Source organism: Gavialis gangeticus, unplaced genomic scaffold, assembly GCF_001723915.1.
Source record: "Gavialis gangeticus isolate Ggan-Ray unplaced genomic scaffold, GavGan_comp1, whole genome shotgun sequence".
Taxonomy (NCBI): domain Eukaryota; kingdom Metazoa; phylum Chordata; order Crocodylia; family Gavialidae; genus Gavialis; species Gavialis gangeticus.
In genome coordinates, this window is record NW_017729024.1 from 8,873,076 (window position 1) to 8,898,920 (window position 25,845).

The 25,845-nt window shown below is 41.7% G+C and overlaps 1 protein-coding gene across 2 annotated transcripts in view; it reads left to right on the plus strand.

Moving 5' to 3' along the window:
• MCTP1 (multiple C2 and transmembrane domain containing 1) overlaps positions 1–25,845 on the plus strand; it is a 417,042-nt gene that overhangs the window by 32,911 nt on the left and 358,286 nt on the right. For both annotated transcript variants that reach the window (XM_019516879.1, XM_019516880.1), the window contains exon 2: positions 21,319–21,433. In XM_019516879.1, coding sequence (XP_019372424.1) covers positions 21,319–21,433 — 115 coding nt within the window. The remainder of the gene's footprint in view (positions 1–21,318; positions 21,434–25,845) is intronic.

Here is a 25,845-nt window from a genome sequence, read left to right on the forward strand (position 1 = left end):
GTCTGTATCAAGTAATTAAGCTATGTACATTAGGCATCCCTATACTTATATCCCATACTTATGCACTTATCCTGCCACCCAAATGACTTCTGCAATGGGGAGGGTTATAGTGTAACTCACAGATAATCTACTCTCTCTTACCTACATTTCAACACCACAGTTGCCTTTGCCAAAATCAACTACTTTACCGCTGAATGTCCAACCAAATTCTCTGACATCTGTTGAAATGCATTAATACTCAAATTAAAATAATTTTACATTTGAACAGTCAGACATCAATCAAGAACTACATATTAGAATATTTACCTTATTAATTGGAGCCTGTCATCAACCCAGTATTCAGAGTTTCTGAGAGTGGACATGATTACAAAGGAAATGATTTTGAAGAGGTGGAAAAGTTAATCATTGCACTGAATAGAGCTTCTGTTCTCTTCCGTCTCTGTTGTCCCTCTAATAGTTGTAAAATATTAATTTATTGGATGTTATAGTTTCAGATTAATTTTTTAATGATGGTTTGTGCGTGCATGTAAAATGTTAAACACTATGTGCTACTTGTCACAGAGACTAATTTTTAAGTTTATAATAATTTTTGTATTCTCTTTCATTTGATGTTTGAATTAAAAAATATATAATTAAAACATTTATTGAGGCTTACTGGTAGAGTTGTACCAGTAAATGTCTACATGTAGCTGTCCATCTACATGCCTGTAGGCTTAGCTTGTATATAAGCTGTATATTTATGCAGCTTATGTAAGTATACATAAATGCATGTTTATTAAAGGAAATAGGATTGGTTGCAGCACTTAGTCATTTCGGTTTGTTTTTTTTTAGTTTTTGACTGATTTCATATTAAGGATACCAGATCTTGAGTGTATGGCATATAAGAGGACTGAATTGGACATGGATGATGTGAAGTAAGAGGAAAAAGGAAAACTAGGTTACAACAGCACAAGTGAAAGTAATGTAGACAATAACAACAAGTAGTTTGCAAAATGCTGTCAAGAAACAAGAGTTAGGTAAGGAATCAAAATATGTTTAGTGCACATCTGCAACACAGACTTGATATGAAAAGTGGTGGTATTCTCATAAGCAAGTTTGAAAATGGCTGAAACTGGTTTGAGATAAACCCGGTTGAATGTAGTATATCAGACTTAACTGATTTTGGTCAAACTGGTGTATGCAATGTCTGTCACAGACCCATTTGCTGGTTTTAGTTAAACCAGACTCCTCTAGCATCCTGGTATGCTCTCTCTGGTTTGGGCAGGGCTCTCTGCTCCACAGCAGGGTTCTGGCCCCTCCCCTCTGCTCCCTGGCTGCAGCTCCAGCAGAGACTGCAGGCATTTGCCTGGACTCCCCATGCTCCCCTCTTCCTCTCCCCATCCCCTCTGCCTTACACAGACATCTCTCAGCATTAGCTAGCAGACCACATGCTGGCTATGGTCCATCGTGTGGTAGATGGGACAAAGGCAGAATCAACAGGTAGCTGGTAATGTCCCTCTGTTGTTTTCTTAATGGGCCAATAAACACTGTTATCAATTCCATGCTAGGCTGGTCAGGAGGGGGGGAACCCCTCCCTAATTAGAGCATCCTGCTGGGGCCTAGACATGCTCCCTCAGCTCATCACTGTAGAAGGGAAAGCAGGGCTGCTGTAGTGCCCCTCAGCTTCTAGCCTGAGTCACTGCAGACATGTGCCTGCTTTTTTTCAATCCAGAGGGGTTGTCTGCGTGGTTACAAACTGATTCAGCCTAGCCAGGTTAGATTAACTTGCAAAGATTGAATCAATTCAGGCTCAGGCTTTTTGAATGTCTGTCCCTAGCCCTGGTTCTCAGCAGTGCTAATTAGCCTGATTTTACTCTATGGCATCCAGCTTTCCACTTTGGGCAGTAGCTTGCTCAGAGCTGTGAAACTGTACACAGAACACAACATGTTGTGGCTAAACACAGACAGTCAAAGAGCTCAAGGCTGAATTGGCTAAGTCTTTGCAAGTTAGTCTAAGCTGCAGAGATTAAACTGAGAAACAACTAAACATACATTTACTTTTGATTCAGGAAATACAGCCACCTGCCTGCAGTGGCTCAAGCCAGAAGCCGGGGGGCACTAGAGCATGCCTCTCAGACATGTAGCCAGCATGGGCTGTGTGTGCACTTCCTCTTCCTGCTACCCCTCAGGTCTCTGGGATTTGCAGTCTGGAACCATAGCAGCCAAACTCTCCAGGGTTGCTCATCAATTCCTCTTCCTGCTTCCAGGTGCCTCTGAGATTTGTAGTCCATAGTCACAGCCAGCGGTAAGTTTAGCAGCAGGGCAGCTCTTTACTAAGGGGAAGGTAGGTTTAACCGCCCTGCCTGGCCCCAGACCTTAGCCGGGGTTTGCTTGGCAGAGGCAGTCCCTACCTCCCCCCAACCCTTCTCTGCTGGAACAATCAGCACAGCCCATCCCAGGGCTGGAAAGCATGCTGGGGGATTATGATTTAACTTGAACCAGGAAGGGGTCTGGGACAGAAGTTTTATGAACTGGTTTGACCCAAATTAGTTAAGTCTGATACAACGTTCAACCAAGTTTATCTTAAACCACTCTCAGCACTGGTTTATGTGCACTGAACTTCTGTTCTGTTTAAACCATTTTCTGATCACTTCAACCGGTTTACGTGCAACTTCTGTCCTTAGCCTGTATGTGATGGCATGAGTCCCTGGTGCAGTAAGTTTGTGGTATAGATGAATCCTTGGTATTTGTAATGCATATTAAAGAGCTTTAGGGGATTAGAATTTTTTTATGATTATTTAGGTTTTTCTTCTCTATAAGATGCTTGTTTGGAAGTTGTATGTGTCTGCCTAAGGCAGCTACTGAGCCTACTGCCAGAAGTAGGGAAATGCTGTTGGATAACTGATGTTAAGACATGTTTAAAAGTTTTCAAGTGACAGAAATTAATGATCCCAATGCTGTGCCATCAGCAAATTCATTAGCACACTTCCCTTTCCACCTGACAGTTCTTTAAACACAACCCATTGTTGTATCCTTTTTAGCCAGTCCCTTTCCCATCCTAGTTAAACTAAACCCCACCTTCTTCTTGAACTTCCTGTGGCACGGGGTCAAAGCTTTGTTGACATGTGGATAGTTTAGACATACTGCCATACCCTTGTCTAGAATATGAGTTGTCTTTATCAAATAAATGTATCAAGCTGGTGTGTCATCATCATCTACCTTTGGTAAACATGTGCTGCAGTTTATCCTATATTCCATTTATCTCTATGGTTTACTTGCGCTTTCCTTCAAAATTTATTCTAAGGCTTTGCACACTGTTGAGAGCATGTCTTGCTATACTTTGGAATTACTTCCTCCTTTGATGATAATCTTAGCCCGTTGTGAAACATTCATAACATGCATTCTGAATATCTGAAAATTGGAATAGTTTTTATTGAGAACTATATGTAGTATTTATTTTTGAATATTCAAAATATGGGAAGAAAGATGTGGCTCCTTTCCCATTTACAGTCAAAGTTCATAATCCTGCAGTTTGGCTTCTGTGTCAACAAGTTTTGCTGATTTCAGTAGAGCTTGCATTTCCGTTTGTGTACAACATGTGCCAGGCTTGGGACTTAAATTTTGGCATGACTCAGCAAGTGAAGATCTAAAACAAAAATGTGGCAGGAGAAAGGAAGGGCAACAGTTAAAACTAGACTTCGTGGTTGCTTGATTTGCTCTTGTATGTTCTGCTTGATTTTTGTGCATTGCATAGGGTGCATGGGTGACATGGTTTTGTATATAGGTATGAAGGATGAAATGAGGGTGGGTTGGCAGGTGTTTCCGTCTGAAGAGTATGTTGGAGAATCTGGTGGAACTGCGTCTACTTGCTGGAGCAGTCTGCCATTGACTTGATTTCTGTTGCTGGATAGCTGATCTGGTTCTTCAGGTGAAATGAAGATTTTAAGATGGAGTAGTGCATACTGAAGTTCCCAATGTGTCATGTACAATAGTTAATATTATCTGTGCATTGTGGTATTTGGTTTGCAAGAGGAAGTTCCGGCAGGCTCTTGATAGTGATCCGCATGTTATTGAAAGTGAGCAGAGTAACTTTGAGTCTTCTGCTTTCGAACAAAAAACTAACATTTGCTGTAGCTGCTGTAATTACAATATGGCAGGTGTTCTCAAGATGTAAACTGTCAATTATATTTGAATGTTGAGGATTTGTTTTAAGAGGTTTTTATAAGAACCTTCACACCTTTTAAAATCTCAGAAAGTAAGAGGCTTAGTAGTGTTTACAGAATTATTTTTATTCTTATCAACCACAACATACTTCCTGAATGTTTAAACTAAATAAACCTCTGTTCAAGACTACTGTCATACAGGAACTGTGCAGTGCTAAATTTTATAGTACAGATTGAAATGTGACCCCCTTCCATTTTCAGTGGTCTTATTCGTATTATATAATTAGTTTTATCTGTTTCCATAGCTCGTCATTTGGTCTGTAGCTACTTCTAGTAACTTATTTGCTCCATAGTTTTACTGTATTTTTCTTCTGTTTTAACTAGCCATGTCATTTACAAAACAGAATTAAGCAAAAGTAATTGTAATTATTTGTAATTGTAAAAGTAATTATTTTACTTAGTGTTTAGTTTAGGTTTCCTTCCTTGACTTAAGGAAGGGCATTTAATATTTCTCCCAACTAATAGTTGGTTCTGTAAAAGTTATTAACTAAATCTTTGTACATATTAAGTTTATGACATAACCATCTAGCAAAAAGGCAGATTTGGTTAAATGCATGCTATTTTGTGTTGACTTGAAAAGAAGTTTAACTCTCAACCTGAAAATCTGGTTCATCTATGATAAGACCACTGGTTCCTAACCTTTTTAGACTCAAGGTCCATTATTTTTCAGACTTTAGTAAAAACTAATTTATTTATTACAGTGCATAAAATATGACTGGAAACAATTTTTTAAAAATAAAATGGAAAAAAATCCTGAATAACCATAATGTTATCAATGAAATGCTTAAGCCTGGTGGTTTTTGCAAATGTCTTTAATTGATTGATCACAACAAACAGCATAGCGCACATGAGTGGATGTTTAGTACTGACTAATATAAAATGGTGGCACGATGTCATGTCCCCAGGAAGAGCTGAGCTTAGTCGACAAGTCCTGAATGGGTTGTCTGGAGATGTATAAACAATGTGTTAGTGCTACTGCCTTCATTCATAGAAATAGGAAATATTCCCTCTTAGCTTTCACTCTTTTTTTGGACTACAGAAAAATAAGATAGCAACTCTTCTGTTGCAAACAGCTCAGAAAGACCATACCAGGTCAGAAGTTTTTAATGTTATGGATTCCAATTTGAAATCTCTGGGTTTATCTTGTGAAACCTGTGTAGATGTTTGCACACCTAACAGTGCTAATATTGCATGGCACCCTGTAGTACCCTTCAAAGGATCTTGCAACATGCCAGACAGGGATCACCAATTTAGAAGATAATGCTATTTTCAAATAAGAAGTAAATAGCTACTTACTCAAACTAAAGCATCATAGCAATTTCTGTAGTTGGAAACTACTCATGGTCAATATAACCCTCTTGTTCTAGTCTCTTTGGTTTTGCAGTGACTATGCAGTCAACTAACCTGTAACTAATGATGCCCCATTCTTGAAGCAGAGGTCCATGCAATTTTATAAAAGTATGAGAAAATGTCTAAGAAATCAGAAGTTGTAATTGTTTTGGGTTTTTTTTCTCTCGAGCTTCATGGCATTAATGTACAGGTCAGCAGTGGTTGTAATTCTGGAAGGATTTGATACTCTGTATCATTGACATAATCTACCAGGCTTTTATTTTAGCACTGGATTGCAATTTAAACTGTTTGCAGGTGGAAGTTACTTCTGTGTTTATTTAATGAAAGAGGCGCAGCATCAGTGTGTCTGGGATTCGGAACTAGACTTTTCAGTGAAAATGTCATAGCATCTGACGTCATATTAACAATAATACTGGTAAGGAACTTGCTGTTTGTAACAACAAAAGGAACAAATTAAGAAAACAGTTCCACATTTTTCTTCGGCGACTGCAGTTTTAGGCTAAAGAGCTTTGGTACCAACCCTCTCTAGTCCTTTCATAAATCACATGCTGTGAAGGTTCAGTTTGTTGATGCAAACAATTGTTGTCAGATGTTTCTGTAAACATTCAGAAAGGAGGTCTGGTTCGTTAAATTTTTCATATGTGGGTGTTAACACACAAAAAATAAAAGACAATGAATGCAGTCTTTTCATTCCACTAGTGGTGCTCTAGTTTTTGGCCCTATGGGCCAGTTTAGTAGTGCAGGGCCAGTCTGTGGGCTGGAATGAGCCACACCCCCAGCACAACCCTTTCTCTGCCCGGTGTGCCAGGGTTGGGCCCTGTGGCCCAGCACTGTCCCCTCCTGTCACTGCATGCTGGGACCTAGGAACTAGCTCTTCCCTTTCCCACCCCTGTGCACCAGGATTGGGCCCTGGGACCACCCTCTCTTGCTCCCCCTGTACTGGGATTGGGACCTGGAGTCACCCCCGACCAGCCCTGGGCACTGGGGTTGTGTACCTCTAGTAGACCCCAGGGAAGACTTGCAGACCAAACTTGGCCTGCACGCTAGGGATTGTGTACCTCTGCAGTAGACCATAGGCTTTTCTGTTTAATAATGGTCTTTTGTTTAGATTTCATTTAAAAGTGACTGAGCATATGGTGCTTTGTAGCTTTTTCACATGACATAAGCCTTTTAAAGTGAATTTACTGCCCATGTGGTAATTAAAATGTGATCAGTCTTTTTTGCTCTGGTAGTTGTCGGTTTTGAGGAGATAAGCTATATTCAGTACAGTCAGTTTTAAATAGTCTTTGAATGACTGCAAGCAAAATGTCAGACTGGCAGGTGGTCTTAAGTGGGACTGTGCTGGGCCCAGTATTGCTTAAACTTTTTTATCAATGCCTTGAATGCAGGAATAGAGGGTTCACTGACTTAGTTTGCAGATGGCATAAAACTGAGAAGGGTAGAAAACAATTTAGGGAATTGAAATTTAAACGTTTCTTGATATACTGGAGAAGTAGTTTATATAGGCAACAGAGAAATACAGAATGTTATACACGTGGAAAAAAAACTAAATGCCTACGTAAAGAATGGCAGTTTGTGGTAGGTCAGTTATTATGGCCATGAAGGAATTGGTCAAGGCAGATTGTATGCTTAAGACAAGTCAGCAATGTGATACTTCCATAAAAATCAAATAAAAATTTGTGTTCCATGAACAGCAGCATTGTATGCAAGATACAGGAAGTAATAGTACTGCTGTATTGGTTAGGCCTCAGTTGGGTACTGTATCCTATTTCTGTCATTGCAGAAAGGTGTAAAGACACTGGAGAGGATCCAGGTGTGAACAGTGAAGATGATAAAGGGGCTAGGATGTAACCCGCAAGAGGAAACGTTAAAAGTACTAAGCATGGAGTTTAAGTGGGCATGTGATAGTAGTCTTCAAATATGGGAAAGGCTATCATAAGAAGGGAGGGGTACAAAGCAAATGGTTTTAAAAGACGGCAAAGCAGATTCACACCAAATCTCAAGGAAAACTTTCTGACTGTAAGAACAGTGATGGACCAAGGTGCGTAGGGAAGTTGTGGAATCTCCTTCAGTGGAAGTGCTCTTCCCCCACCTCCACTCCAAAAAAGGGGCTGGAGAGAGGCCTCTGTCTTGGATTGCTTAGGACTGTTGAAACGAGCTCTCTGTACTACTTGTGTATAATTAAAGCCAATGTAATTGTGTTTTAGTTCATATTCATTTATTTATAATAAAGCCTTTTTTGTATTTTGCTATAGTAAATCCATTAAATTATTAAATGGAGGCTATTCGAGTGCTCATCGGATTGCAGGGGATGTGGTAATGAGCATCTCTCTCAGCAGGAAAGCATGTACTGTTATATAACTGCAGCTTGTATATTGATGTTTCTCTAGGAAATCATTAAATAAAATGAAATTAGCTTTACTTCATACACAGCAAAATGAGAGAAGTCCAATATAAAAATTTCAAAGCTTTCAACCTGTAAGCTGAAACTCCTTCTTTAAGGCCAGGTACAGACATTACACAAAAACCAGTTTCAGTGATCAGAAACTAGTTTAAACCCATAACAGAACAGAAGTTCATTGCACATAGACTGGTTTAAAAATTGTACAACCCAGCCTAAGATAGACCTGGATGGATGTAGTATCATTGGTTTCGGTTAGACTGTTCTATCCAACTTCTATACCAGATCCCCTTAGCTACCCAATGTAAGTAGCTGCCCTCTAGCATCCCAGGCTACTTTTTGGCCTCCCTGCTAGACCTCCCCCCAGTGAGGTGCACTTGGGCTCAGCTGCTTTGGCCAAGTGCCCACTCTCCCCTGCCTCTGTCCTGCCTGTGAGTGACAGGTAGAAACCTCAGGAGCGGAGCTTGCAAGCTGCTGGGGAAAGGGGTGCCAGCAGTGCATCCTGCGTTCTCAGCCCAGGTCATAGTGTGCTGGAGTCAGTCTGGCCAGTCTCCAAGGATTTCTGCACACCCTCCCCCCCCCAGCTGCAAGGGAAGGGGCCGAACCTGGCACTGGCTCGGGGGGGGGGGCGGAATTGTTGGAGTTCCTCTTGGACCCACTCCAGTACATGGTCCCAGGGCTCAGATGCAGCTGGGACAGGGGAGGGACATTGTGGCCCACCAGCCTGGGCAAGGACTGTGGGGTGCACCGCTGGCACCACCTCCCCCCAGCGGCTTGCGAACCCCACTCCCCCGTACCTCTGTTCTGCCTGAGGCAGACCCCGATGCCTGCACCCCAGCAAAGGCCAGGGACCGTCATGCCACAACAGCAGGGGTGAGCATGCCTTCCTCCTCTGGCTGCCTTCAGCTGATGGCTGCCCTGACAGATGACAGGGCAGCAGCAGGAGGTGTGTGCTTGGCAACCAGTTGGGGTGGCCTGCTGCTCTGCTGTATTCAGCAGCCCTTGGCAGTCTCCACCATGCTTAGAGGCATGCAGAAGTGCCCTCAAGCTGCTGGCCTCAGCCAGTTCAGAGGCAGCCTTTTTGCCTCCACCCTCTTCCCCAAGGGCAGACTTGCATTGTGTTTGCTCCTGAACTAACATAGCTGGCGTAGAGAAACTCACGTGAGTTGGCTTGAATCTACCTCGGGCTTTTTAAATGACTGTACCTAGCCCAAATGTGAAACAAGCCAGGCAGTTGTCTCTGCTGGACAAGGAAGAAACCATGCCACTTCTCCTATCCCCAGACAGGAAAGGAAACAGGGAAAAGACATCATTCCAGGGCTAGCAGTTACTCCCTTCCCCCTATCTGAGGGGAATGAAGCCAGAAAGGCAGCATGCCAGATTAAGCCTGAATCCCCATACTTCTCAATAGCAGCCACACCTCTGAGTATAGAATTAGCTGTCAGTATGAATGATACTACTGCTCTGCCCTGAGATTTGTCAGTGATTGACTGACAGAGGATCATTTCTTAAAATCTACTTGAGAAATAGCTTTTGTTTAGTTTTATTTACAGGAAATGAAAACAATTATACTGTTCTTGATTCCAGATAACATTTAAAAACAAGAAATTTGTATTGAACATTTTGCTGTTACAAATTTCGTTTAAAATGTTTTCTATTTTTAAATAGGATTTGCCTTTTAGGTTTTAAAATGTGACCTCATGATGTTTGAAATGGATGAGGACATAGAACATATCACATTTTGGGTTTGGATCTTTAAGGAATTTCCATTTAGCAGCAGAAGTTTTGTGTGCGTGAGTGTAGCTGATAAACTTCAGTATACAAGCAGCAGGGATCTGGGTTTTCCATTTGCCATGGAAAAATGGGAAAAATGTGCATTTTCCCTTTTAACTGAGAAAAACACTGATTTCTCATTTTAACGGAGAAACATGGCATTTCCACTTCTGCAAAGAGCTCTGCAGGCTGGCAGAGTTCCATCTTGCAAAGGGCTGTGGGGAGGGGGAGGAGGGCGGTCAGACGTGAGGCTTTCCATTTTTGCAAAGAGCTCAGGCAGCCTGGAGAGCAGCTTCTGCAGGTAAGTCTGGCTGTTGGGAGGGGATTGAAGCTGCAGTAGGAAGGGAGGGAGGGAGTTGGGCAGGGCTGGGGCTGCTGCCCAGTTAGGTGGTGCGTGGGGCTTGAGGCCATGTGCGGCCATGGGGCCCCGGTGGGGAGTGGGACGAGGCTGCAGGTGGCTCATCAGGGGGGTGGCTTCCCACCTCTGCATGCACTCCTTGGGGGAGCCTCCTTTCCCAGTCACTCTTTGCCCTGCCATGCTGGGTCCTGCCTGCTGGGCCACAGAGGCCCTTGGGGAGAGCAGCAGTGGGCAGCCTGCACCTGCCCCACCTGCCATGGGTAGCAGCTGGAGCTTGAGTGCTCTTGTTGGGGTGCAGGAGGCTGTGCACCCAGGTCCCTGGCCCCATAGCTCTGGCAGCTGGGGGCCCCCTCTGGCAGGGTGGGAGGGGGCAGGGGGCTGTGTGTTGAGGGTGAAGGGCACCAGCAGGACCAGGAGGTTGCAGATGGGGAGTGAGGAGCACCAGCAGGGAGGGCTGTGGGGAGTGAGGGGCACTAAGCAGGGCTTGGGGGACTGTGGCTTGGGAGTGAGTGGCCTGGACCTGCATCCTGATGAGCGAAGGGGAAAGGGGGAGCTCTGATATTCCATGATAAATAATCCCAAATCAAATGTCAAAAGGTATAGGTATATATCATTTATTGTTTTATAGTGATTGAGGCACTGGTAGGCTTCCAAGTTGCTTTAAAGTTTTATATATCCATCAAACATTGTGTTCAACTGATACCTATATACATAGTGGTATTTCATTTTAATTTACATGCTTTAAATAAAAGTTCAGCATTAAATGCAAATACATAAACAACTAACAATGTTTTTAATTCATATACACCATGGATATGGTAGTTTTATCAATATATTTTTTATAACAAACTTGGTAAGAAAAGCTTATCTCCACATTGTTATAATAAGAGTTTTATTATACATGATCTGTAATGGTTAATGTTAGTGCTAAACAAACTGTCCACCAGCATCAGAAGGAGGAAATGAAAGACTGAAGCGATGTGGAAGATGGATCGTGTTCAGGGGTTGTTCATTGCTAACCTGCATGATAATTTGTCATTGTCACAGAGTTCCCCCAGAGTGGTGCTTGCTCAGGATTGCAGCCTTTGTTGGTCTCTGACAGTTCCCCCTTGAGGCCAGCCCAAGGGGACACTGGCTTCTTCCCACTCTGAGGCCCTGGCATTTTGGTCCCTATCCTCCCCTGGTTCCAAGGCCTTGAATCAAGGAGCTAGCTTTCAGTTTAGCCCCTGAGAGAGGCTCTTGTTAAGGAGAACGAGTGCAATCCAAAGTTCTTTGATAATTGTTTGGTAATTATATGAGATTTAATCCTGGAACTTTTGTTTAAATTTTACTTACAGCAAAGAAAAGGAATTTGCAGTTACACAGATACTGTAGCATAAATGCCTAATGGAACTTTTAGGTACTTATTTGTGTAAGTCCTTTGCTCCTATTTATAAAAAGAAAAGAAAAGAAGCAAGATTCATAGTTGTAGAAAAGTTCTATTGTTGCCATATGGAAGAGGAATGTAGGAGTATAAACTCGCTTGTGAAAGCATACTCATAGAGAAAAAGGAGACTAATGATTTTTCTATTACCATTTCTAATCTAAAATATGGGAATTTTAATATGCACAAAACCTTAATTAAAGCTATTAAAGTTTGACTATTAAGTAAAGTATGACAATTTAGGCATTAAAATGTCTATAACACGAAAGAACAGCAAACAATAGTTAAATAGGTGTATTAAAATTGCTACAGTAAGCTGTAAGGTAGAGGTCAATACCCTTGAACAGACTGATTTGGATCGCTTTCCACAGTTTCCTGGCTCTGGATTTTAAAGCACTGTGTCTTTTAGACAATGGGTTGTTCTTAAATAAGTGGGTATTGTGCTCATTCTTTTAAACCTAGTATGAGTTGGTATAATGAGAAGTTAATTTTTGGGAACAGACACTTCATTAAATCTCTGTTCATCAGGAGTGCTGTGGAATTGAACTCGCAAAAGCATGGACAGTTTGAGGCCTCTACTTAGGCTAACTCCCTGAAATTACACCTATTCAAGACATGTCAGAGTATTCACTTAAATAGTTTTAAGTTAGTGACAAGTTATAACTGAAGATATATTCACTGTAATTTTAGAATATTTATTTATTTATTGTAGCCTAGTCTAAGTGAAAATGAAAACACTCATTATTTAGTATCCAAGAGATTTTATTTCAAGTGTATTAATCATGCACACATTGTCCTAAAATTATACAATTAAAATGTTATCTTTGTTGAGAGATCCATTTATTCAGACAATCTCTTCATGATATTGGCAGTAGTGTAAGGTCAGTTTCAAAATTCTGTGCCAATGGGGTTGTACAAACTAGATAAGGTGGTTTCTTGTGTTTTTGTTTTTTGGATTTTTTTTGTTTTTGGAACAAGTTCTTCTGGGTGTTGACTGAAACTGTGGACTCTAAGTACTTTGACATCATTCTGATAACAAAAAAATTGTATATAAAATAATGATAAACCACTGCTTAACATCATGCAAGATATGGCAGAAGACCAGCAAGGGATGTGAAGGGTAACAAGAACAGCTTCTAGCAGTTTGTCAGTAGGAAGAGGAGGATCAGGGAAAGTGTGGGTCCCTTACTAAGTGTGGGAGGCAACCCTGTGACAGAGGATGCCAAAAAGACTGAAGTGCTCAATGCCTTTTTCACTTCTGTCTTCACAAACAAGGTCAGCTTCCAGTCTACTGCACCAGGCAGCAGTTTGAAGAGGAGGTGATCAGCCCTCTGCTAAAAGAACAGATTAGGGACTACCTAGAAAAGCTGGATGTGTACAAGTCCATGGGGCAGATGGGATGCACCTGAGGGTGCTCGGGGAGTTGGCTGATGTGGTTGCTGAGCCAATGGTCATCATTGGCCAGTTGCCAATGTGATAAGGTGTCAGGTAAGGTGAACCACACTCTGTCTTGCATTAGTAGGTGCATCATGAGCAGGTCTAGGGAGGTGATACTTTCCTTCTGCAGCATTGGTGAGGTGGCAACTGGAGTAATGTGGCCAGTTTTTGGTACCGCACTTCAAGAGGGATGTGGATAACCTTGAGAGAGTTCAGAGGAGGGCTACTCATTTGGTTGAGGGCCTGCGGGTAAGATCCTATGAAGACAGATTGAGGGACCTGAATCTCTTCAGCCTCTGCAGGAGAGGGCTAAGAGGTGATTTGTGTGGCTGTCTACAAACTCATCGGGGTGATGGGGGGAGGGGTTCAGCAGGGAATAGGGGATGCTCTGTTTACCAGCACACTCCTTGGGGTTACTAGAAACAACAGCCATAAACTGAAGGAGAGTAGATTTAGATTGAACATCAGGAAGAAATTCTTTACGGTGTGGGTTGCCAAAATATAAAATGGGCTTCCAAGGGAGGTGATGCTTTCGCCTACCTTGGGGGTGTGCAAAAGGAGATTAGACAAGCAGCTGGGGGGGGTTACGTGACCTCAGTGCTCTTTCCTGCCCAGAGCAGGGGGTTGGACTTGATGATCTAATAGGTCCCTTCTGACCCTAGAAATTTATGAAATCTTTGAAAACTCAGTGATCAGGAGAGGTACCAGATGATTGGAAAAGGGAAAACATAGTGCCCCTATATAAGAAAGGGAAGAAGAAGGGTCCAGGGAACTACAGATCAGTCAGCCTCACCTCAATCCCTGGGAAAATCATGGAGCAGATCCTCAACAAATCCATTTCTAAACACTTGGAGGAGAAAAAGGTGATTAGGAACTGTCAGCATGGATTCACCTGGGGCAGGTTATGCCTGACCAACCTGATTGCCTTCTATGAGGAGGAGGCTCTGTGGATGAAGGGAGACTGGTGGATATAGTGTACCTTGATTTTAGCAAGGATTTGATATGGTCTCCCACAGCATTCTCTCAGGCAAGCTAAGGAAGTATGGGCTGGATGAATGTACTTTAAGGTAGACAGAAAACTGACTGGAGCATCAGGCTCAGAGATTAGTAATCAATGGTTTGTTGTCTAGTTGGCAGCTGCTATCAAGTGGAGTGTCCCAGGGGTCAGTCCTAGAGCTGGTTTTGTTCAATGTCTTAATCAACAACCTGGCGGATGGCATAGAGTGCACCCGCAGCAAGTTTGCAGATGACACCAAGCTGGGGGGAGTAGTAGATACATTGCAGGGTAGGGCTATGTTTCAGAGTGACTTAGAGATAAATTGGAGGATTGGGCCAAAAGGCATCTCATGAGGTTCAACAAGAACAAGTGGAAAGTCCTGCACTTAGGATGGAATAATCCCATATACCAGTACAGGCTGGGGGCTGACTGGCTAGCAGCAGCTCTGCAAAGAGGGATCTGGAGGTTACAGTGGACAATAAGCTGAATATGAGCCAGCAGTGTGCCCTTGTTGCCAAGATGGTTCATGGCATCCTGGGCTGCATTGTCTGTGTTGCCAGTAGGTCTAGGAAAGTGATTTTTCCCCTTGACTCAGTAATGGTGAGGCCACATCTGAAGTACTGTGTTCGGTTTTGGATCCCCCACTACTGAAATGATGTGGACAGATTGGAGATAGTCCAGTGGAGAGCAACAAAAATGGTTCAGGGTCTGGGGGACATGCCTTATGAAGAAAGACTAGGGGAACTGCTCTGATTTAGTCTAGATAAGAGAAGACTGAGGGGGGTTTAATAGCAGCCTTCACCTACCTGAAGTGGGGTTCAAAAGAGGATGGAGCTAGACTGTGCTCAGTGGTGGCAGAAGAAAATAAGGAGCAATGGTCTCAAGCTGCAGCATGGGAAGTTGAGGTTAGATATTAGGAAGAATTTTCTTACTAGGAGGGTAGTAAAACGCTGAAGGAGGTTACTCAGAGAGGTGGTGGAAGCTCCATCCTTGGAGGTTTTCAAGACCCAGCTAGACAAAGCTTTGGCTGGGATGATCCAGTTGGGGATGGTCCTGCTTTGAGCTGGGGTTTGGACTAGAGGTCCCTTCCAACCCTAACTTTCTATGATACTATAAACTTGTAAGACTTTTGCATTGCAAAAATAAATGATGTAGCTGAAAGGTGAGTGTTCCTGCTGTTTGTCCTCAAAGGATGTTTCTTGTCTTAATGATTAATGTCAAAAGACCATGGCACTTTTTGTCCATCATCCCAACATTTTATTAGTGGTTTCATAGCGAAGATAAAATGATATTAAAAATGTTCAATATATTTTACAGGATTATAGAAGATGGTATTTTTTTCACAATCCCCTTCTTGAGAGGACTTGGCATCATCTGGTGGTGCCAGCTTTAAGGAATTGCATACATATGTCATAACAAATCTTGTTGTGATGTCTTTATTTTAGATTCATAGAAGACAAGAAGCTATTTCGCATTTCAAGTGATTATGTGGAATGCGCAAGTTTTGAAAAATTATTGGTGAAGCTATTAAACTGTTGAAACACAAATGATGTTATGCTGTGATGGACATTGAGGTTTCTTGTAGCTAATAAACTTTTCCTGATTTGCATTTTATTTATGTGACAGGTGAAATGTAGTCTGAAAGCTCTTTCCATAGCTGAACGCTGATATTCATTTTTAATCTATTGCGATGGCAATAGGCTATAATAGTCTTGAGTGCATAGGAAGCAACTGACTTGGACACACAATGTCAGTAAGACTCAAGATGCAACGTAATAGACAAAGACCTAAATGCAAGTTTTTAAAATTTTTTTAAATATTTCAGCCATAGCAAATTTTGATCTCTAAGTATTCAGCATTTATACCATAACATGGTTGATAATCCTGATCATAAACATCAGTCTTCACACTTATTTCCAGAAAAGAGAGTTGCATTTACTCCTAATTGCCATTTTCTATGGACTTCTGTGTTACATTTATAAACGCTTTTTTTCTTAAATGGTTCATTTCATAGTTGCATCTATAATTTCAATCTCTATTTTTAATCATTTCCTTGTACAAGCCCCAATTTCAATCTCCATTTTTAATCATTTCCTTGTACAAGCCCCACGCTATGTAAGATACTGACTTGACCTTATACAGTTTAACAGACTGTTAATATCACTCTGTTAATGTTTCTAACATTATTTGCCGGTATAACTTCATGTACATTCTGTATATCTGTTTTGCCTGTTCTCTCATTTACCTGTTCTCTTTGTCTGTCAAGAACTCCTCCATTTGGATTACAATCTAATGGCTGTAAACAAAACTCTAACAAGAATTTAAAATGCCTTTCTCACTTTGCAGTGTTCTATCCATCCCACTTATCTTGCACTTTTCTCCCCTCTGTCCCCCAAACAAAACAAAATAGAAACAAACAGGAAATACTTCTCTGGAGATGCATAAAACCCCCCAGAATTTGCATTTATAATGTTATTAAAACTTCATATCCTGTCTAATAAACTAGAATTTATGATGATCCTGCAAGCTGGTTCTTTGTAGCCAACAATCCCTGCTCTGCTCCACCTGCACTCTGATGGGGCGCAGGCAGGAAAGAAGTCAAGGAAGAGTTAAGTGCTACAGCAGGTGGTATATCTTCTGTTTCATATACTCCCTGAAAGTGAAAAATAAGATAGTGGGCAGGAAACAGTTTGTTTTATTTTTAAATTACTGTCGTTTTGGAACATTTTATGTCAGGATCATTTCAGTATCATGTCACATGGTCATCATGGATAGATAAGGACAGAGCCAGTCTGCAAGCACTGAGCTGTTCCTCTTGCATGGAACAGCTACTCAGCATTAAATACTTTTATTTTAAAAATATAGCTCTTCTCCCTATAATGGTAAATATCAGCTTATACAGATGAGTGAAAACTGATCACAAAAGTAAAGAGTGAACAGTTGCACTCTGCCTGTGAAGTGGTAGGACTCAGGAATAACAAAATCAGTTGTATATCTAAAAGGAAGACGCGTAGCAGAATAGCTGTCTTAACCAAAGGAAAAAAATATAATAGTCTATCTGAATCATGTGACTGGAATAGAGTAAACATGAACATGTTGTCAAGATATGAGAATGTCACTATGTGCTTTGGTCAGCTTTGTGCCTATAGCAAATATAAGATAAAAGCTAGTATTAAGGTCTGTGGCTTATGGCTACAAGACTGTCTTGCTTATGATACATTTTTTAGTCAACATTTATTTTACTATTTTTCTTTTATTATTACTTTAAGAAAAACTAAAGGAGGGAAAATTATAATTCAGAAGGTTTTTGAAGGAATGGAGAAGTGAGTTCTATCTGTGTTCCTTTCCGTCGTGTTCGTAACTTGCAGGTACATTTGTTGTCAGGGCCCAAAAATCATGTGATAAAATATTCATTGCGTAAGCTGATTATGTTTACTTATGTTAGTTTAATTACTGTGAAATAAATAAAATATAAATACACTCATTCATGGGTGACTGGTGATGCCTTAGGGGCAGTGAGGGGGGAATGACGCTCCCGCCTGCCCCCCTGCCCATTGTCTAAGCAGCGAGCACGGCTGGTCTGGGGGTGTACCAGCACTCTCAGGGGTGCATGTGCACCCCCGTGCATGCCCTATGCATCACCATTGTACTCATTAACTAAATGAGTATATTAAGCTTGTATTGACATGAAGTAGGATTCTGTGTCACTTTATATGACCAAATAGCTGTTTTCTGTTAAGTGGCATGTTTGATGCTCATGCACAGTTTGTGATTCTATTACCCATTCAGCATACACATCCATATGGCTGCGCAATATGCACAGTAGGCTACTCAACAAGATAAAGAAATGTTAGTGAGAATGAAGCCTGGAAAAGTTTGAGGTCAAGTTATGGGAAATTAGCTCTAAAGCTGAAGTACTCTCAGTGATATAAGTGAGATCTCTTTGATTGGATAGTGTAGATAATGGTGGGTCCTTAAGGGATTTTCAGGTCAAAAGCAACATCTTACATTTTGCTAAAAGCACTAATATCATGCGTACCTGGAAAGCTGCTCTTTTTAACACTTCTCATTTCACACCAGTGCATCTCCATTTGCTTCAGGAAAGGGACTCCCTAAACTAAGTGAAGTTCAATTTCTGTCCCATATGCTTTACTTTTTATCTGACATGACAATATCAGAGTTAAATAGTTATAAATTAAAGGGATTTGCAAAAGCTATAAAAAAAATAGGGACTCTACTTTGAAAATGACTGTGTGCTTTCTGTGAAGTTGTACTGTACATCAGTGGTGGGCAAAATGGCTGCTCCGGCTGCAGAGTGCAGGCAGAGCAGAGCAGGGATTGTTAGCTACAAAGGACCAACTCGCAGGATCATCATAAATTCTAGTTTATTAGACAGGATGTGAAGTTTTAATAACATTATAAATGCAAATTCTGGGGGGTTTATGATGGGTAGTGGTCACCTTAGTGTGCACGCGCGCGCGCGCACACACATGCACACACATGCATTCACTCATTCAAACCCATGTAGTATAACAGCTGCTGTAGTGATTGCTAGAGCATTGGTGTTAGTATATGTACCTCTCTGAGGCCCTGCAGATCTGCTGTTGATGGTCAGCTTCCTTCAGCGCAATGTCTTCTCCAGGAGGGGGTCGCCTGCTTGTCCTTCTGTCTTGGTAGTTCGGGTGCTGAATAAGAGGGCACTGCTGAGGGTCACGGTTCACTGCCTTTTATCCCTTCACTGGTAGACTTGTGTGATTCCCCCAGCATTATCTTGGTGGCCCAATCTGGAGGTTGCTATCCCACATGGGTCTTGAGTAGTGCATAACAGGTGTTAGTCACAGTCACTGGGGGTTCTGCCCGATGGTGCAGTTTTGGGAGTCCACCCTTGATTTGACTGACTCAATGGCTGTGTCCTTGTAAGTTTCAGGTGGCTTGATTAGCTTAAAATGGCTTGTAGAGTAGAGTTTTGTAACGGTAAATTCCTGTGGCTAGGCTATTGTCAATTAACAGCCAGAGGCAATTGCTTTGTCATTCAATTATCTACTGATTCATACATACTCACATTCACTCAGGGGGACTAGCCCAATACAGCAATACAATTCCAGTGATTACAATTCCAGTGTATTCTTATAATAATAGTTCTCATAATACAAGGTATGACTTTAAAGAAAAATACATTTGTTAAAAGGTATAAAACATAAAATACAGAATGCCAGGGCAAAGACGAGACGTGAAATATAAAAATGCACTGTGAACAAAATATGAAAATGCAATGTGAGGTAGTGAGGATCAAAGGCCACTGGGGACAGTAAGTGAGTTAGGTTAGATGCAGTCATGTAGACTGATTTAGCATAAAACTTTAGACAGGTTTGGGAAGTTTGCTTTGGGAAATAGTTCTTAATCGAAGAGGGGATGGGTTCACCAGGATATATTTAGTCATGCTTTCAATGCATCATGGCTTTTCTTGCCTCTTATAGGATTTGCTTTGAAGTGGATATTTTAGTTCTTTTGTTTTCTTTAGAGACACTTAGCTCAGTTGATATGTAGATGTAGTTTGTAGGTTTCTCCTACAGAAAACCATTTCAGCTTTCTGGCTTGCTCTGAGCTTTGCCACACCCATTCAATGAGTGTGCTAGGTCTCTGCCAGTACTTAGAAGGAAAAAGAAATGCACAAAAGGGGATGGGATGTAGGCAGGAATGGGCTTTTGTTATATCAGTGCCCAGAAGGGGAGTATACAAAGGGGGCTCCCTGTTACAGGGACTGCTTTGGAGCTGCTGGGATCTTGCAATGGAGGCAGCTTGCTCCAGAGTAAGGGCAGAGCTGCGATCTATGGCCTGCACACTCCAGGCAGGGCCGTGCAGGCAGGGGGTTGCAGCTCTGCCCCTGCTCTGGACCAGGCTGTCACCGCAGAGATGCGACCCCCTGTTTGCATGCCTCTGCCTGGAGCATTCAGACTACAGATCACAGCTCTGCCCTGGCTCCCGAGCAAGCTGCCCCCACTGCAAGATCCTAGTGGCTCTGGAGCAGCCCCCTGCCCTGGTCTACCACCAGTTTACTAGCACAGCTGGGGCTGGTCTCCATGGCAACCCCAGCCTTGAGCTTTCACAGTGCTGCTGCCCTGGGGTCTCCATGGAGACTGCCCCAGCCATGCAGGCAGGGGCTGTTGGGAAATGGAGACTGCTGCTGACTGGATCTGTCCTGTGGGCTGGACTTTGACTGTCTGTGCTCTATGTGGTCTACTTAGAGATAATTTAATAGAACATAGACCTGGAGAAGAATGGGTGGTTATAAAGAATACCTGTAGTTACTTTGGTATGAATTTAAAAAGGTATCATTCTGTTAGAATGTGATTGACATGGATAGTCCAATGGTACTAGACATTTGTTCCCAAAGTTCTCTAAGTAGTTACTGTATATGAGTGCTTGTACATGTGACAGGGGTTTAGTGCTTAGGGTTGCATTCTGCACCCCTAATTTGAAATGGAGGGTTTTTAATTGAAGTGGAGGGGTTTTATTTTTCTATCAATTTTTTTTTTTTTTTGTCAGTGGAGCCTGCCTATGGCTGGGGGGTGTGCTACTGGTAGGCCAAGCAGCCCCTGAGCTGCAGGTGGCCCTGGTCCTTCCCTCCATGGTGGCAGCACCCACTGAGGCCACTGAGGTGGGCTTGCTAGCAGGCCAGGTGCTACCCTAACTTGGGTTTGGGGAAGAGTTGGATTGGGCCAGGTGCTGCCTTCGAGCTGGGGTAGCACTCAGCCTGCTTGCAGCCTGCCTAGGCAGCCCCGGGCAGCACTGTAGCCACGGAGGGAAGGACCGGGGTCCCCCACACCTCAGGAGCTTCTCAGCCCACCAGCAGCTTGCCCTGGGCCACAGAAGAGGCAGGCAGGCTCTGCCAAAAACAAAGAAGGGATTGGGTCCCGCACCGCTTCTGCCTTCAGCAGGTGCCTGGTGAAGGCACATGCAGTGAGGGGCCCAATCCTTTTTTTCTGCAGAGCCTGCTTGCCTCCCCCATGGCCCAGGGGGGTGAGCTGACTAATAGCTGCAATGCACCATTGCAAACTAGACTATATCAGGATGTAATTTCGTTTGTAACAATGCAGACTCATTTAAAAAAAACCCAACCTCTTGCACATGTACAGTGTGACACCAGTAAGCCACACAATGTGACAATTTTGTCTCGTGTACATGGTAGTGGCATCACGTGTACAAGTGCCCCATGAGTACAACCATTTCTCTTATGACATGTAGTCTCTTTAGATCCCCTTTCCAATTTGCAATTTGTCCTGTATAACTTGGGTTATAATTAGTACTTTTCTATGAATTTGCTAATAGTGTTTTGTGAACCATCCAGTTACAGGTTTTATTTTGGGTTTTTTTCAGAGAACAAATGCAGTTGGGTCCAGTAATGCAGATCTCCTGTCAGCTAATCCAGGAATGTACCAGTTGGACATCACATTGAAGAAGGGACAAAATTTAGCAGCACGGGATCGTGGAGGTAAGAATTATTCTGATGAAATGTTGTCTTGCCATATGCATGTTCTGTAAGTGATGCATTTGGTCATTAAATGACCTAAAGTAGGAATATTGCTAATCAGTCAAATTAATTTATAAAATGTTTCTATGGGCTTGCTTACCCAGGGACACTAAGAAAGGAAAAACTGAATTAACAAAAGGTCCAAAATTAAAGTGTTTTAGTTAAACTATTAGGCTAAGGACAGACCTTCAAAAAGCCCAAGGCAGAATCAATCTAAGTTGCATGGTTTGCTGTAAATGCTGTAAATGGCACAGTTAGATCGGAGGAGAGGGCAAATCTTAGATTGGATTCCTCCATTTTTTTTAAACCAGTCTGTGTGCTGAACTTCTGTTCTGTTACGGGTTTAGACCAGTTTCCTATCACTTATACCAGTAAAAGTGTAATGTCTGTACCTGGCCTTAATGGCCTATGCATCAGCTGCAATTAAGTAAGCAAGGATACTCCTTGTCTGAGTTGGAACAGCCACACAGGGTTTTAATGTAGTTTAACTAAATGTTCTTTTGATTCATGTCTTTTTTTAATTGGGCTTAACTTTCCTAAGAGACACCATGTAGAAAAGCTATAAGATTTGGATCAATTTAGTTGAGAATAGATTTGCTTAAATGTGGCTCTGCAGGCTGCACTGGTAAATAATGCACCTGCAATAAATCTTCCTCTGACTACTTTTGTCATTAACTTTTTCAATATAAGAGTATGCAACTTTTGGTCAAATCCTAATATTTCATAAGTTGCATTTGGGATACACATTGGGCAGCTTAGTTTAGAAAAAAAAGTTGACCCACAGGAATACCTAGTTTATTTCTTCTCTACCTGCAGAGGCAGCTCCCATTCAACATCAGATCACCAACATATTCTGTCTTTAGTCCATCTGACTTTCCTGAACAGCAAATTATATATGAAAAAGTTATGTTTGCTTCCATTCACTTATTAAGGTGCCCTGGCACAAGAATTCCAAAACAAACCAAATAGGTAGAAATCTCACCAGAGCTTATACCTTTTCTCGTCCTTCTAAAATCAAAACTGTACGACTCAAAACTGAATGAATAATTGTTTTTTGGGAGATATGATAGTTTGGGGGACTTTTATATTCACAATTTTTGGATTTTACTTTGTATTATCCATTCTCTGTATCAATATCAAAGTACAAACTCCATTTTTTTTGAGCATCACTTCAATCATAAGAGTATGCTAAACAATGGAGATCTGTTGCAAAGTGTTTTCCAAGCGACATCAAGGGGCTGTAATGGAAACTTCAAGGCAAAAATAAATGTTTAGACTTCGGAGAAGCAGAATTTGTCAAAGAAATGGGATCACTGATCAGATGATCAGTTACTTAACCTGATAGAGATCTCAGCTGCGTGTCATAGGTAAATGGAGTTATTCCAGATATACACTGCTTCAGCTGAGTTATAAATATTGGGTTTTTTTGCAAGAACAACCTGTTATTGGATTCTTCCTTTTGATATATAGATGCACTAACAAACTGTACTTCATGTGTTAATAAAACAAGATATTCAAATGATTTGTTCCATGAACTGGAGACAAATCCATATAGTTAGCTTGGTTTCAAAAGGTAAAAAGTGTCAGAATACAAGTATTATTTGTTTTGTTTACAAGTGAAGTGAAACTAGGAGTGTAAATGTCATGCTTTATATATGAGGAAAACTGCTGTAACTAACATTTACAAATACCTTTTATATCATTATTTTTGTATAATTAAGGCACTTAGAATAATACATAATTAAAGTACCAGGGCACCGAAAAATTAGGCACTACAGTGTTACTCTTATGTATCTAGTACCTGAACCTTGAGTAGGTACTTAAGCTCCCAATATATATAGTGCATGAGGACAGTTAGGTGCCTCCAAATGGCGGTTTAGATTAGTTGCATGCTGGCTAAAGCTAGCAAATGGAACCACTGCACAGGGAATTATTTCTTAAAACCCGCCCCTCTCTAAGCAGGTTCCTGACAATCTCCTGATAATAAGAATCTACCGACAATAAGAATCTACAATCATACTTTCCAGAAACTAAGCAGGGATCAAACATAGACAGAAAAGGAGATAGTGGGTGGGCCCTGCCCACTTTTAATGTAATAGCCTAGTGGTTAGAGCTGAGTTTCTCAGGAAAGAAGAGGCTTGGTCTGTTCTCTGTACAGCCTGAGCAAGTGCATCAAACCCATATTTTTTCATTACCCAAAAGACTGGTCTAACCACTGGGTTACAGATTAGTCTGAGCAGAGGCACTTTCCACCCCTCCCATTAAAGCAGTGCACCTTGTGGAAAAGTGTGCCAGAGTCCTTGGGCCAGGAAAAGGAAACACAAGAAGAGATGTCACACTATCATCAAGGGGTGTCAAACTCACCCTGTGCAAGAGTCTCTCTGGGGTCAGCACTTTGCTGAGGGAAGGGATGCCTAGGGAACTTTTACAGGCAAACAGGGAGGCACTTTGTCTATCTAGGCACCTGCTGAATAGGGACTTTCTGCGGTGTATCAATGTTTAACTACATCAGTTTTGCCTGCGTGCCTATAGCCACATCTAAACAATCAATTTGGTGTGCCTATGAGCAGTGCCCTTGGCCATGCCATGCTGCTCTGTGTAAACCTGGCTGGTCATCACTGTTGTCATGGTCAGTTAACCTGGCCCTGTGCTTGTGGCACTCTGTGGACATGGCTGTGCTTTTGGGTCTGCAGAGCTTGGAGGCACATGGAAAGTTTACTGTATAAAGTTATCCTAAATTCTTTTTTTGCCTCTAGCACTTCATCCCATTGGTGTGACTTCAGGGATATGGGGACACTAATTGATAATCAGGGAGGGGAGACTCTGAACTCCTGGCATATTGCAGCAATGCTTGTATAGGCCAGGGAACAAGGTGGTGATTGGCAATCGAAGGGAGAGGTCATGAGATACATACCTTAATACCCTGAGCTAGCAGCATGGTGGTGCTACTCAGGTATTCTAACTGAGAAACTGGAACACCTACCGCAGGAATGCTTCCAAATAGACCTAGTGAAGTGGGTAGTGAATTTCTTCCCTGCCCCCTCCTTCAAACTCTTGTGCAGGTCACCTGCATAAAAGTCTGATTACTTGGGTTTCATGCTGGTGCACTGAATTTCTTTCTTAAGGAATAGGTAAACTACAGGATAAAGATTAATTTTCTTTTCTTTTACCTTCTCTGATGTTAATTTATGAACCAAAGCTCCTTTGCTGTTTACAGGAACCTATTCAGAATATGTTGTAACATGATAATCAAAGATATATTCTTACTCATATCTTCACTGTCAGGCTGTTGAACTCTTCCAAGTAAATGTAGTAGACTTCAAACGAATCCTGCACAATTCCTGTTTCCCAGACTGAAATACAGAGGTCTAAATCAGTCTGAGCAAGAAAAGGAAAAGTGTGCAGCTGTATTTTATATAACTAACTACAATAAGAAGCACTGTCAACAGTAATCATGGTTATTAGCTGAAAAATTGTACTGTTGATAATCACAAGGGAAGTGAAGAATATCATTCTTTTTCTCATGACAGGACCAACAATTTGCAGCTGCACGTAAAGAAGTGCTGATTTTGCAATTTGAAAATAAATCCTTATACCGGAAATGAAATATTTGAGTTGCTTTATGCTGAGCATGATGGAAGTAAATGCATTCAGTTCTTCATCATGTCCTCTTTTTAGATGAGAAATCCTACACTTGTGCCTATCCCGCCTCCAAGTTTCAATAATAAAGTATATACAAATGCTTGTTTAAACATATATGTAACATTGTTTGGTTTTAATGCAAGCCTTTTGTAGCTACTTGATATTAGTCACATTCCTTTTATACATATTTAGTAATATCTAGGGCTGGGTATAGAAGTTTTGTTTCACAGGGAGGACCTTTACTAAAATATAAACTGCAATGTTAATAGTAGTGAGAAAAGAAAAGAAAGTTCTTCTGGTCTGTGATATATTGGTATTTTTGCCATATTGGTGTTGGAGTGATGCTAATGATATTAACTATGATGGTCCAGAAATTATTTGAGGCAAAGATTTTTTGGGGTGATATCTTTTAGTAGGCCAGTTGCATAGTTGGTATAATGTTAGACAAACTTTCAAATGCAGGGCTCTCTTCTTCAGGTCTGAAGAGAAAAGCAAGCTCTTCCTCGGCCCTGAAGAAGAATGCCTCGAGCAGGACCATCCCCAACTATATCATCCCAGCCAAGGCTTTGTCTAGCCGGGTCTTAAAAACCTCCAAGGATGGAGATTCCACAACCTCTCTGGGTAACCTGAGCAATGCTTTACTACCCTCCTTGTGAGAGAGTTTTCTTAATATATAACTTAAACTTCCCTTGCTGCAATCTCAGATGATTGTTTCTTTTTTTTTTTTTTTT